At 40.4% G+C, this 12,473-nt stretch overlaps 1 protein-coding gene across 5 annotated transcripts in view; it reads left to right on the top strand.

The window, feature by feature from the left end:
* The window catches only part of Oxr1 (oxidation resistance 1), a 415,574-nt gene that overhangs the window by 336,935 nt on the left and 66,166 nt on the right, over nucleotides 1-12,473 (top strand). For 2 of the 5 annotated variants that reach the window (XM_031359078.1, XM_031359080.1), the window contains exon 1: nucleotides 12,092-12,422. The exons of the other annotated variants lie outside the window; for them this stretch is intronic. In XM_031359078.1, coding sequence (XP_031214938.1) covers nucleotides 12,224-12,422 — 199 coding nt within the window. In that variant the 5' untranslated portion in view covers nucleotides 12,092-12,223. Of the gene's footprint in view, nucleotides 1-12,091; nucleotides 12,423-12,473 lie in introns of those variants that run through there. 5 annotated transcript variants of the gene reach the window in all.

The following is a 12,473-nucleotide window of genomic DNA, read 5'->3' on the forward strand; positions in this document are numbered from 1 at the left end:
TACCCACGGAAGGAGTTGCAGAGACTAACTATGGAGCAGAGACTGAAGAAAGGACAAGCCAGCCTGATGTAGCTGTCTCCTGAGAGGCTCTTGTCAGAGCCTGACCAATACAGATGTGGATGCTCATAGCCATCCATTGAACTGAGTACAGGGTCCCCAGTGAAGGAGTTAGAGAAAAGACCTAAAGGAGCTGAAGGGTTTGCAACCCCTTAGGACGAGGAACAATATGAACTAGTACCCTCAGAGCTCCCAGGGACTAAACCACCAACCAAGGAGTACACATGGTGGAACTGATGGCTCTTGCAGCATGTGTATAGTAGAGGATGGCCAAGTCGGTCATCAAGAGGAGGAGAAGCTCTTGGCCCTGGGAAGGTTCTGTGTTCCAGTGTAGGGGAATACCAGGGCCAGTAAGCGGGAGAAGATGGGGTGGCTAGCAGGGGGAAGGGGGTGGGAACAGGGGTTTGTTCTTGTTGTTGTTTTTTGGGGTTTTTTTTTGGAGGGGAAATTGGGAAAGGAGAAATCATATGACACGTAAATAAAGAAAATAGCTAATAAAAAATGATCCAGAAGAAAATGGAAATGGAAAATGGAGGAAGACAGTGATCATTTGAACTCCAAACTTTAATTTCTTTTACATGGTCAAAGACAAATCTTCAGTTCGTAAATAAAACCATCATCTAGTGGATTCAAACTTCTTTAAAGCAGTAAAAACAAAGTAGTCATTGTCAGCCTAGGAAGGAATCTTATCTTGTTCCTTAAAACTTTCCATACATTTGATTCAATATCTTCCTGAACATTGGAGGTGATTTGTGGCTGATTCTATCTAAAGGGACATTAAAATGGCACTATGGATGAAGTAGTTTTAAAGTGATCTCAGCAGGCCAGAATAGATCAACAAAAATTTTCTGAAGCAAACCAGAGTAAAGACTGTAGGCCTTCGGGGGTCAAAAGTTCATTCACAACTTGTCATCTCTGTTATGAAACCCATAGCAGCCACAGACAATAAGTGACTGGACATGGTTGTGTTATAATATCATGTAATTCAGAATAACTGTTGAAAGCCAGACTGGATCCATAGGTATTGGTTTTCCAGTTCTTGGTATATAGAACACTACCAAAAGTCAGAAGACAGTATATCTAAATTTGTTCAGTCCAGAAGATAATATGCCTAACACTGTCTGTATTATCTATCATGTTCTCTTTACTCAAAGATTAACTCCCAAATAGGCATTATGTGCTCTTGTTATACATCAATTGACCAGTCCTTCAGAAAAGTTGTAGCTGCATTTAAGCATTAAGAAGATCCTTCTCTGCACACAGCTGAATCACCATGACCATCCTGGTGTTTCGCCAATGTTTGGGTGGACTGGGGAGAGGAGCAATTAATGCCTGTGTGAAATATGGATGGAAATTTGATGTGTCACCTCTTCCTATGGGGAAGCCCTGGATTCTTCTGGCTCTAGTCTTAAGCCAGTGGGAGATGTGCTATACTTCCCTGGCCCTTGTCTACCTAGCTGAGAAGTTAATGAAGCTAATGAAGCCTAGATAAACATATAGACTCTTCTCAAGCTTGACATTAAGGTTAATACTAACATATTACAGAAAAGACCTTGGGTTTCAGCTCTGGCTCCACCACTACCACCACCAACAACAACACCATCACCACCACCACCAGTGAGACTTTCTTTATAGTTCTGAAAGACTTCTGATAGTTTTATTAGTTTTCACAAATATGTGAAATCTAAAACTGAATTTTCCAAACAAACATGTTTAATAACTTCAAATTCATATTTTCTAATTAAAAAAGTATTTATTGAGCGAACTGGGGTTATTTGAAACTAAGTTCTCCCAGTGTAAATCACAGATAATTGATTTCAGCTTTAGTGCCTTTCTAGTCTACCGTTTTTATTTTGGTTCTTTGTTGGTTTGTTTCTGGCTATACTGCATTAAGATTTTTCTCAGCACACATAAGAGACCAATTTCAGTCTTGCAATCTCAGAATATTCTTCAGAGTATAGAAGAGGCAGAAGGTGCCTAAAAAAACAAACGTATTACCCTGGCAATATCAATTGTGTTGTCTTCTTGCATAGGATTTAATAATGCAAAGTAAACATTACCTTTCTTGGTAAGCTAGGTTTCAATTACAGCATTAAATGAACTCCTAAACCTCAGTAACTGGTGATATAGTAAGACTTAATTTCTTAATAAACTTCTTGATTATATCTTAAGTTTCACAGAGTGACTCAGGGATTGACTTAGGAGCCAGCACTTTGCTTCTGCACCACCCAGAACCATGTCCTCTGTTGGGTGCTGAGGTAGAAGCAACCTTACACTGGAGAGTAAAATGCTTCTTGTTTTTCAAACATGTGTATAAAGCATATATGTAATTTCTTCTCCATGACTGCCAGAATTAATTTTATAATTTAATGTATGATTGCAATGAAACAAATATGTAAAATCACTTGGAAGAATTGTGTTTAAGCAGCATCTTAAACTTGCCTAATAGTTTTTTTTAAAAAAAAAAAATGCAGATTCATGCATTCTCACTCTAATCTGAGAATTGGTGTGTCTGGGTATAGCTGGGGAACGTGTTTAAAAAAATTCTACAGCTGATTCTCATTATCAACAGGAAGTACTGTAAGCTAGAGTTTTTAATTCAGAGAAAGAGGGTTTATTATTACAATGTCTGCAGTACTGCGCTGAACTAAAGAGGGACAACAAATAGCTTGGAAGTTCACATTGTATGGTATTTATTGAGAAAACATCCTTGTATGTGTCCACATATTCTTTGTTTTAACACAGTATCCTAACAATACTTAGATTTCTCTGTATATTTTAAGATTTTCATCCCCCCCACTTTGTTCCCAATTGTTTGGAAACTAGAAAAACATAAAAACTAGAAACAAGCATAAAATGACAGCCAATCAGTCCCTGTTGAGTTTAGTCAGTAATTGTCACCACGGTGTTGACACCTGAGTGCTTGGGTAAAGGATGGGATGGATGGAAGTGCCTTGCTTGCTTCTCTTGTGGTAGCATAGCCTCAGATTTACCTGTATGCCTGCTAGAGCAGCACAGACTGCAATTTCGAATGTGAATGCATTGCTGGGTCTGCTCATTTCTGGGCAGATTGGGAAGTAAAAGAAAGAAAGAATAGCAGCAGGTGGTCAGTGCCTGAGTCACTGAAATCAAAGCTCTCAGCTTACTACTGACAGATCTTTAAGGAGTCACTGTCCTGGTTTGGGTTTCTTTTTGTGTATGCTGTCATTTCTGGTGCATTCACCTGACATTATTAGCTTCATTCTCAAATGGTGTTTGGATCAGAGTGGTGAGGAGCAGGGCATGCACCATACGCTTAGGAAAGGAGGCAGTTCTTTCAATGTTCAGTCCTGCCAGCCTGCTGCCTGCCAGTGCAGCATGGCTGGGTGGCATGTTGATAAAAAAATGATCTTACACTGCACTCACCCTGGGAGAGATAGATGGGCTTGAAGGCAGGATCTTGTTTTATTGCTACACTCGGATGTATCTACAGCTAAAATAACACCAGGTTCAGATCCTACTGGTTTCCATGACTGCCTTCCCTGAAGAGTGGATAAAGGCTTCAATCCTATGGAGTGAAACTGGGAACTTGGATTTGGCATAAGAGCAACAGAGTTAAATTCTCTCCAAATTATAACTGTCCTCTCATTTATGGTTTTCATTGTTTTCTTTTCCTCATTTAAAAAATACATATTCCAAGACAGGACAATTAATTTTTAATAATCGTAACCTAGAGAATCTCTAAATATCATTAAATGTCACATAACTAAAATATCTAGGTATCTAAAATTAACATTAAAATAAGGTTTAATATCTCACAAATGTTTTCTGCATCTTAAAGCATAAGTACAAATATTTTATTAAATACAGTAATCTAGAGCAATATCAAAAGCCCTACTGTACATCTGAGAGGAGAAAGAATGGAATGAGAGCAGACAAAAAGGGACTGAAGTACAGCAACTGAGAGCACACTAGGGCTATGGATGGCATTGGCAGGCACACACTCTACTACAACCACAGGGGATCAGCAAAAACCTGGGCTAGAAGGGGAATTAGAATGTTTGCCCACACAATAGAACATTATTCCTTCCTTTGATGGGTTCTCACAACTGTAGGTAGATATGGTAGTATTCTTGGCACTCACTCAATAAGCTGAGTGAAATTGATCTAGAAGCCCCCGAAGCTTCCTCATTCCAGGTATAGAGTATTTAAGGCTGTAATTATGCAATTGTAATGATAACCTTCAGGAGGCTGTAAAAATAGTACAGAAATAATTCTATGTTAAGTTGATGTGAATTGTGACCTAGGTTTTAATTATAATTTTTAATGATGGTATTGCTAGGTCCTCATTTTGCTTCACTCACATGGAAATGGTCTTCTGACGAGGGTGGGAACTAATACTTTTTAATGTTCAGAATTAAGAAGTTATTTGGTGCATAGTAAGGATGGTAATGATTATTAATGCAGGGCAGTATCATCAGGTCCATTCCCATTCTACTGAAAGACCATCTCAAAGCTTTGATGTTGTGATCATACCTACTGCTAAATAAGTTATCATCTTTTCTTCTGCAACTTTGACACTTTGGAAGTCTCCTATTTGACAAGGAGTGTATGTGTGGCCCTTTTTGTGATCAGAGAAGTACTAGGCTTTGAATATTAAAAAAGGAGGAGAGAAGAGAGGGTTTAAAAAGAAAAGAACAGTTAAAGTCAAGGGTAACCAGGGTTTAGCTCTGTACCAAACTGTGCTGTAGCTTAACTGACAGGTCTTGAGGCAGCGATTGTGAAAGAGACACATTCCCTGTTCTTAACGCTTTTGAAACATCTCTGCTGAGTGTCTGTCTCTATCAATGTTTCTGCTTCTCCCATCAGAAATTTGAGTGCTGGCATTTGTATGCCATAATAGTTGCCAGGTACATGGTCTGACATAGTCTGACTTCTTGAGGATCCAGTTCTTTTCTGTGCTTATTAATGTGGCTATCCTTTTGATGAGAGCATGAACTGCATTTTACTATCCTGTTTAAAGATTCGCCATGATATGCGCTGTGCTAGGGTGCTTCAATTTGAGGGAAAAAATGTCTAGATTTTTCTCAAAATGGTTCTTGTCATGCTTTCTGGTGAAATCCCATTTCTCCACCAAGATCCAATAATTTTACTGGCATTAGAAAGTATTTTGAAAAGTAATGAGCAAAGCAAAGGATCTATTCCTAACAGTCTCACTGAGCCAGGAAGGATGCTAAGAGAGTTATGAATAGAAAAGTCATGTGATGTCAGCTTTACAAAAAACAATAAATATATAAGATGTGAGCTTGTACTGGGAGAACCTGGAAAAATGTTACTGACCAATATGGGTGGGAGCTGAGGAAGGATCACAAAGACATTATTAACCAGAACTGCATCAGGCAAGGCAAACCTACAAATCAGTTGACAGTTTCTTTAAACTATAAATAACTCAAAATTAGGAAAATTTGAAAAGCATGAACCAATGTATTTTAGAGATACAGTTCTGATTATTTTCAAATGATTGATTATAACACCTTTTGGTATGATAGTAAATTCAGAGTGGTTTTTCTAATTTCCTCACCTTTTATCTCCCTAAGTTCCTACTTTTAGTAAAAATTGCCTGAGTTGATGGACTCGGTTGATTCATCTCGGTGGTAAATCATTTGCTAACATTCATTAGAGACACACAGCTTCATCTGTAGATAGCTGAAAATAAAAAGGAGGTTATTTGAAACTTTCCTATTTAAGGGTAAGCTGCTGATATTATTTAACAGTAGATACTGCAATTGCTGTTTCCAAAAATCAAGAGAACAAGGGTTCTTCTAAGTAATGGTGTCTGAGTCTGAGGTGCACTTTAAATTCTGGGGTATCTGAAGGAGCTGTTGTTTAAACAACCTATAATCTCAGTACACACACACACACACACACACACACACACACACACACACACACACACACCACTGCTCCAACCAATGGGCAATATGCTTTCATGAGTTTATTCATATCACAATTTTTGGTAAGTAAATGTCATATAGTTAGGTACCCATGGAACTCACAACACAGCTCAATAAATTTACAATAAATTCAATTCCAAAATTGTATCTATCACCAATGAAGTCCTTCTAACATGTTTTTGTATTTAAAAAAAAGCCTTCAACATAAATTTTAAGTAAATTGATGGACATAATAAACTCCCACTTATGCTTTAAAATGAAAGGCTATCCATGTCTATGTACACACATGTTCACACCAGTGCACATTTAAGTGTGGATGTTTATAAACACACAGGATTCCTGGAGGGATTCAAAAGATGCCACAGACCCTTGATTTTGCAGAGGTGAAAACTTACCACTATATAGCTTTTAATACTCCTTCAATTTTTGTTTTATTACATGCATTTCCTCTTTCTTTAAACATGTTAGTGAAAAAATGATTTCAATGAGGCAAGGTATCACTAAGGAAAAGACAGTGTAGTTCTCCTTCTCTAAGAATAAGATATGGCTATTATGTTTGAGACTTAAGGCAAGAGGGTAAAATTTACTCTCTGACTGATGAAAACCTGCATTACATCTTCAAAAGTAATGTTTTCCTCATTGGAAATTCTGCATATAGGTCATAATTGCTTTTAAATTGAGCACACAAAAAACCTGATGTAATTAATGATGCCTTCTCTGTTAGTTTTTTATGTCTATGTGTATGTATGTTGTATGCCGCCTGTGAGCAGGTACTCTTGGAGGCTAGAAAAGGGTGTCAGGTCCACTGGAGCAGGAGTTTCACATAGTTAGGAGATGATTGATGTGGGTTCTGGGAGTCAGACGTGGGCCCTGGAAGTGGAGAAAGCGTTCTTAGTGGCTGAGCCATCTCTCCAGACCTCGTATTTGCTTCCCATAAAATTACTTAGTGCACTGAACAAGATAATTGTCATAACAAAGTTATAAAATAACACCTTTACTAAGGTACTAATACCCTTATTCAGGTAGTCATCTACATTCATGGAATGTGTGTGTGTGTTTGTGTGAGTGTGTTTGTGTGTTCACTCATTTGTGATAGGGTAGGAATTTTTCTGTAGGAACTATACAATTTTTTTTTTTTTAAGACAAGATCTTTCACTGGGACCTGTGACTCCTGACTCAAGCTAGATCTGATGGCTAGCAAGCCCCAGCAATTCCCCTGCCAATGAAAGCACTGGGATTAAAAGTGTGTCACTGTGGACAGCTCTTTAAATGGATGGTGAGGAACAGTTCTTCATGCTTATATAGACACATGTCACCACTGAGCCATCTCCCCAGCCCTGGCTCATCCTTTCTTATTAGATCTCCTCAGCATTTCTGTTTTCATAGGTAAGGAGTCCAAAGGACAGAGAGCCTAGGTCAGTTGCTTCTCATTGCACTACCAGTAGTAGGGGCGAGCAAACCTAAGGCAGGCCTTAGGGCCTGTGTCCTTAAGGCAGTACTGCATTCTGAGCCATGTGTACTATGTTCCAGTGACCTTAATTGATATAAAGATTACACCTGCAGAGAAAGAATGGCTTGCACTCTTTGCAGAAAGAACTAGTGATTAAGCAATACAGCATTTTATCTTAAATACGTTTTGGCCAGAACTGAGTAACAGTAATTTAACATTGCACAATCTCACAACTTCCTACAAGACCGAAGAGCCTTATTGAAATATTTTTTTATCTTATGAAAACATTTTAATAGGCTATGTATACACACTATACAACAATAAAAATTCAGTCTCTCCCACTTAATCTAAGTTACTTGTACCAGAAAGGAACAAGTTACCTCCCCACTCCCTTTTTCTCCTGTTGAACAGGGAATTGAATTGAGAGCCCCATATGTTGGGGAAGTACTAATCCATTGTGCCATATCCTCATCAGTGTAGATACAGTTTGTGTGTGTGTGTGTATGTGTGTGTGTGTGTGTGTGTGTGTATGTGTGTGTGTGTGTGCATGTGTATACATAGTCTCAACTAGTGGTCCAATCTGGTTTGAACTCATTTTGTAAAACAGACAGATTTTTAGCTTTTTAACTTACCTTCTCAGTCTCCCAAGGAGCTGAGACTACAGTCTTTAATCCCAAGGTCCACTAGTTTCTTATATGTTCTAAGAAAATTTTTATGGGGAAACATAATTTGTTCCATAAGAGATATTCTCAACCTTGTTTTCCATGTTTATATATATATGTACATGTATATATATAGTTTTTTTACGAACCATATGAGTCTTACTATGCAGCCCAGTCTGGCTTCAGCAATCCTCCTGCTTCAGTTTCCCAGGCTGGTGTTGCAGGCACATGTGAACTAAGTGTTTTTAATTTCTGAATACATACCCATCTTATTTCTTTGTTCATTATCATTTAAAGTCTTTTCAATATTTGCTATTGTAACAGAAAACCACCATTTCAGACATAAATAGGACCTATCATAAGAAGTGTGCTTACACTTATTGAATTGAAGGGTATATAACTTTTAACAGATTTTGGAACTGCCCTTTGTAGAAAGTACCATGCTGTACGCCCACATACCTGTCATGGACAAAAATTAGTAGTTTCACTGTCACCAAAATGCCTTTAAATTCCACTATTCTAATCAAAGAAACTGGCATTTATCATCTGCTAACTGCATTTCATTGACTACAAACAGGAGTTTTTCTTAGGTTAGCTGAGCTTTGGGTATCAATGCTAAGAGTCCTTTACCAAATCCAAGAACCTAAGATTTCTTGCATCTTTCCTTTTACTTTGTTAGAAGGTTTTAGCACTTATAGTTGTTTCTTTGAGCTATGTCAAGTTCACATGTGTGTTTGGTATGAGGGAACAGTCATGGGGCTACCAGTCATTCTGGAACTGTTTTTGCAGACAGTAACCTCTTCCTCCTGCAACACATTACATGGTTTTAGCATCCTTGTTGAAAACCAATATGTCATACAAAGTTTACTTTTTAATGCTTAATTAATTAACATTGATGTATATCTATCTTTATAGCAATATATAATGTGTAATTTTATATTATCTTTTGAAATTGGGAGATAAAAGACCTCCAACTTTTGTATGTACTCAAGTGAAGTATGTTAGCAAAGAAACTTAGATATAGAGATGGTTACAACCTTATTCATAATAAGCATAAAATCAAGAAAACTCAAAAAATATCATACAAATGGGTAAATGTGGCCTCTGTCCTTGGGAGCATTCTCTGATATACAGATTCATTTGCAACATGAAACAAGTCCAGGGGTGATACATGAAGGGAAAGCTAGGCCTCAAAGATCAACATTACACAATTTCTCTATATGAGGTGTTTGTGAAAGCAAGTCCACACACGGTATACTAGTGGTTGCTCAGGGCAGCCAGTAGAGCAGGAAGTCCAACAAACAGGAGGCCTATTTTCACATGGTAGGACCATTTAAAGTCAGTTTTAATGGTATTTCCACAATTTGTTCACTTTGAACAGGTGGATTTTATGACATGTAAATTAGATGCCAGCAATGATACATTAGAAATGAAGTAAAAGGTAGCCTTCAAACAAATATGGTAGACAAGGAAAGTTTTTAAGGGCAACAGAAATTTATGTTGCCAACCTAGGATAAGAGAAGACTCATAGGCTGGCATATCACAAACAACTGCCAACCAGGCCAAGATCAAAAGTAGAGTTTAGGGAGAGGTAGGGACAGGAGTAAGGACTTCTTTCTGAGTCAAAATATAGGAAGGAACTTGTATAGAAAGAGGAGGAAACAAGAAAAATGAGTGTTCATATTTGATGGCCTGTGCACGATTCTCTGGGTCCTGTAGAAGATAAAGTAACATTTGGGTGATAAGCTTGGTACTTCACCAGGATGATGACAGTTCAGATAACAGGTGTAGTTCACAGGTCAAGAGGTTGACTGTATAGAAGTATTAGGGGTCATTAAATCAAATTTGTAAAGCATTCAGTAAGTAAGGCATACAGTTTGTCCAGCAGCTTTTGCCTTCTGTGATGCAGAAAACAGGGAGAGGGGCTAACTTCTTGTAAAACTGTACTTGAAACAGCAGAATGCAGATTCGTACTGTTTGCAAAAGTGGGTATTAAGAACTCAAACACTATCTTGCTTATGCTAACCACAAAAGCAAGTACATTTAGTGAGAAAATAGAAAACATACCCTAGAAAAGTAATTCTAGGTTTATCAAGATTTTTCTTTAAACATATTTTTTAAGTACCCTCTCTTTCTGTCCTCCCCTCCCTCTCTCTCCTCTATGCTCCTCCTCTCTCTAAATTTTATTTTGAGACGTCTTAGTAGGATGCTCAGGTTGGCTTTGAACGTTTAGCATGTTCCATTAGAGCCAGGACTGCAGGCCTGTGCCTACCAACCCTGGCTCACATGCTGATGCTCTCAGAGAACTCAGGGAGGTCCTAAGCTGAGTAATGCCTTCTACTGAAATGTAAATCTCAGATATAACCAAGACAAACTAACCACTGATCTTAGGAATGTTAAAAGGAAGAAGTTACATTCCTGGGTGGCTTATGGAAAACATAGTCTAGAAATCCAAAACAAACAAGGCCAGATTTTGTTAGCAATGCCCCCCTTCTAGTTACAGACTGTCTTAGCTGTGCATCCCCTTGTGGCAGGTAGGCCAGAGAGCTCTTGGAGGCTGTATCTACCAAGGGACTAGCCCTGGTCAAGAGAGCCTCTACCATGACTTAATAACTTCAGTAAACCCTCCTGTGGGGATTAGGATTTGAACATCTGAGTTTGGGGAATCACAAACATTGTACTCATCAAGTCTAACCAATATGTCCTTAAGAGGTACAGAAGGAAGGCTGGAGCAGATTTTAAACCAAGCAACACTTCTGAACATATGGATGCTTGCTGAGAATGCAATTTCGTTGGCCTCTTTGGCCTAAATGTTGTGAATTAGGCACTCTGGGGAGTCTGCCCACACATTCTATATTTTTAACCAGATATAAAGTTGATGTTGCTGTTAGAATCCTGAAGTTTATTCAATCAAGTGAGAATTTAAACTGATAATGGTGAAGGCATGGGGGAAAAAAGATGGGTCAAGAGATTTGATCAGAGGGCAGCAGCCCCAGAAGGAATTATCTTTAGTACTTTAGTAACTAGGCAAATAAGTTCTCCATTTTCTGGACTCCATTATTCAGAGTTCTTAGCCTTTTAACGTCCTAAGCAATTCACAACTTTTCCTCAAGGACTTTAAGGTACTGGAGATTCCATAAAAGAGGGCTCATTTAATTTTCGGGAAAACTATCAAAAGTATAAACAGACATTAAAAAATAAGCAGATCTTCCAGGAAGCAAAACCGAGTAGTAAGCCTGTGTGTCAAAACTCACTGATCTTTTCCAAATCTCTTGTTTTCCACCTAAAAGGTGGATCTGTTCATCAGAGCCCTCTCTGGATTGGAATCCTGCAAAATCGATTTAGCATTGGCTCATAACTCGCGGCGAACCTAATACATGGACATTTGCATTATTTAAACTCTGACTGCAGTCTCAACATCACTTCACTCTTAAAGATTGTTTTAAAGGTGCAAGTTTTTTATATGGTTTATCCCCCCCAACCCCGAAACAGACAGACAGACAGACACACACACACACACACACACACACACACACACACACACACACACACACACTCAGTCACTCGAGTTTCCAACACCATTAGCAAAAACTTTGCTGGGCTCTTGAACTTCTGGTAGTGTGCTTAGCAGTGTGTCTAAGCCGGCTACTAGCCCCACGTTGCCCCGGGGAGAAGGCTAGGTAGGGGTCCTCCCTTCCGCTGCTGTCCAGAAAGTCCGGCTGAGTCCGGGACGGGGAGGGGCGGGGCGGGGCGGGGCGGGACGGGGAGCCGGCCTGCTCCACCGCGGCGGGACGGTGGGGGAGGGCGGCTCGAACCGGCGCGGGAAACTGAAAGGTTCCGGCGTTTCTAACCTTGGGTCCATCCAGGAAGAAGAGCTATACTTTGCTAAGTTAAGCTCTGCCCGGATTGGAGTGCAGCAGCGACAGGCAGAACTTTTCGGAAACTTTGTGCGTCCGCACACCCCCGACCCGGCGGCCGATGGTCCGTCCCAGGCCGAAGGAGGAGGCCTGGCCCGCGCCGGTCGCCTCGAGGCGCGGAGCCGCCGCCCCCGGCTCGGCAGGCTGGGCGGGCGCTGTCGCGCGGCGGCCTCGGCCCAGAGAACCGTGGCGACGGACGGCGGCATGGACTACCTGACCACGTTCACCGGCAAGAGCGGCCGGCTGCTGCGGGGCACGGCCAGCCGCCTGTGGGGGCTCGGCGGCGGCGGGGAAGCGCGGCAGGTGCGCTTCGAGGACTACCTGAGGGAGCCAGCTCCGGGTGACCCCGGCTGCGGGCCCGCGGAGCTCCGACCGCCCTCGCCGGCCAGTCCTGAGGGACCCGGTGAGTCCCCTCGACCCCGCGGCGCTTCACCTCCCGGCGCGCGGACCCGGG

The sequence above is a fragment of the Mastomys coucha genome, unplaced genomic scaffold, assembly GCF_008632895.1.
Source record: "Mastomys coucha isolate ucsf_1 unplaced genomic scaffold, UCSF_Mcou_1 pScaffold7, whole genome shotgun sequence".
Taxonomy (NCBI): Eukaryota; Metazoa; Chordata; class Mammalia; order Rodentia; family Muridae; genus Mastomys; species Mastomys coucha.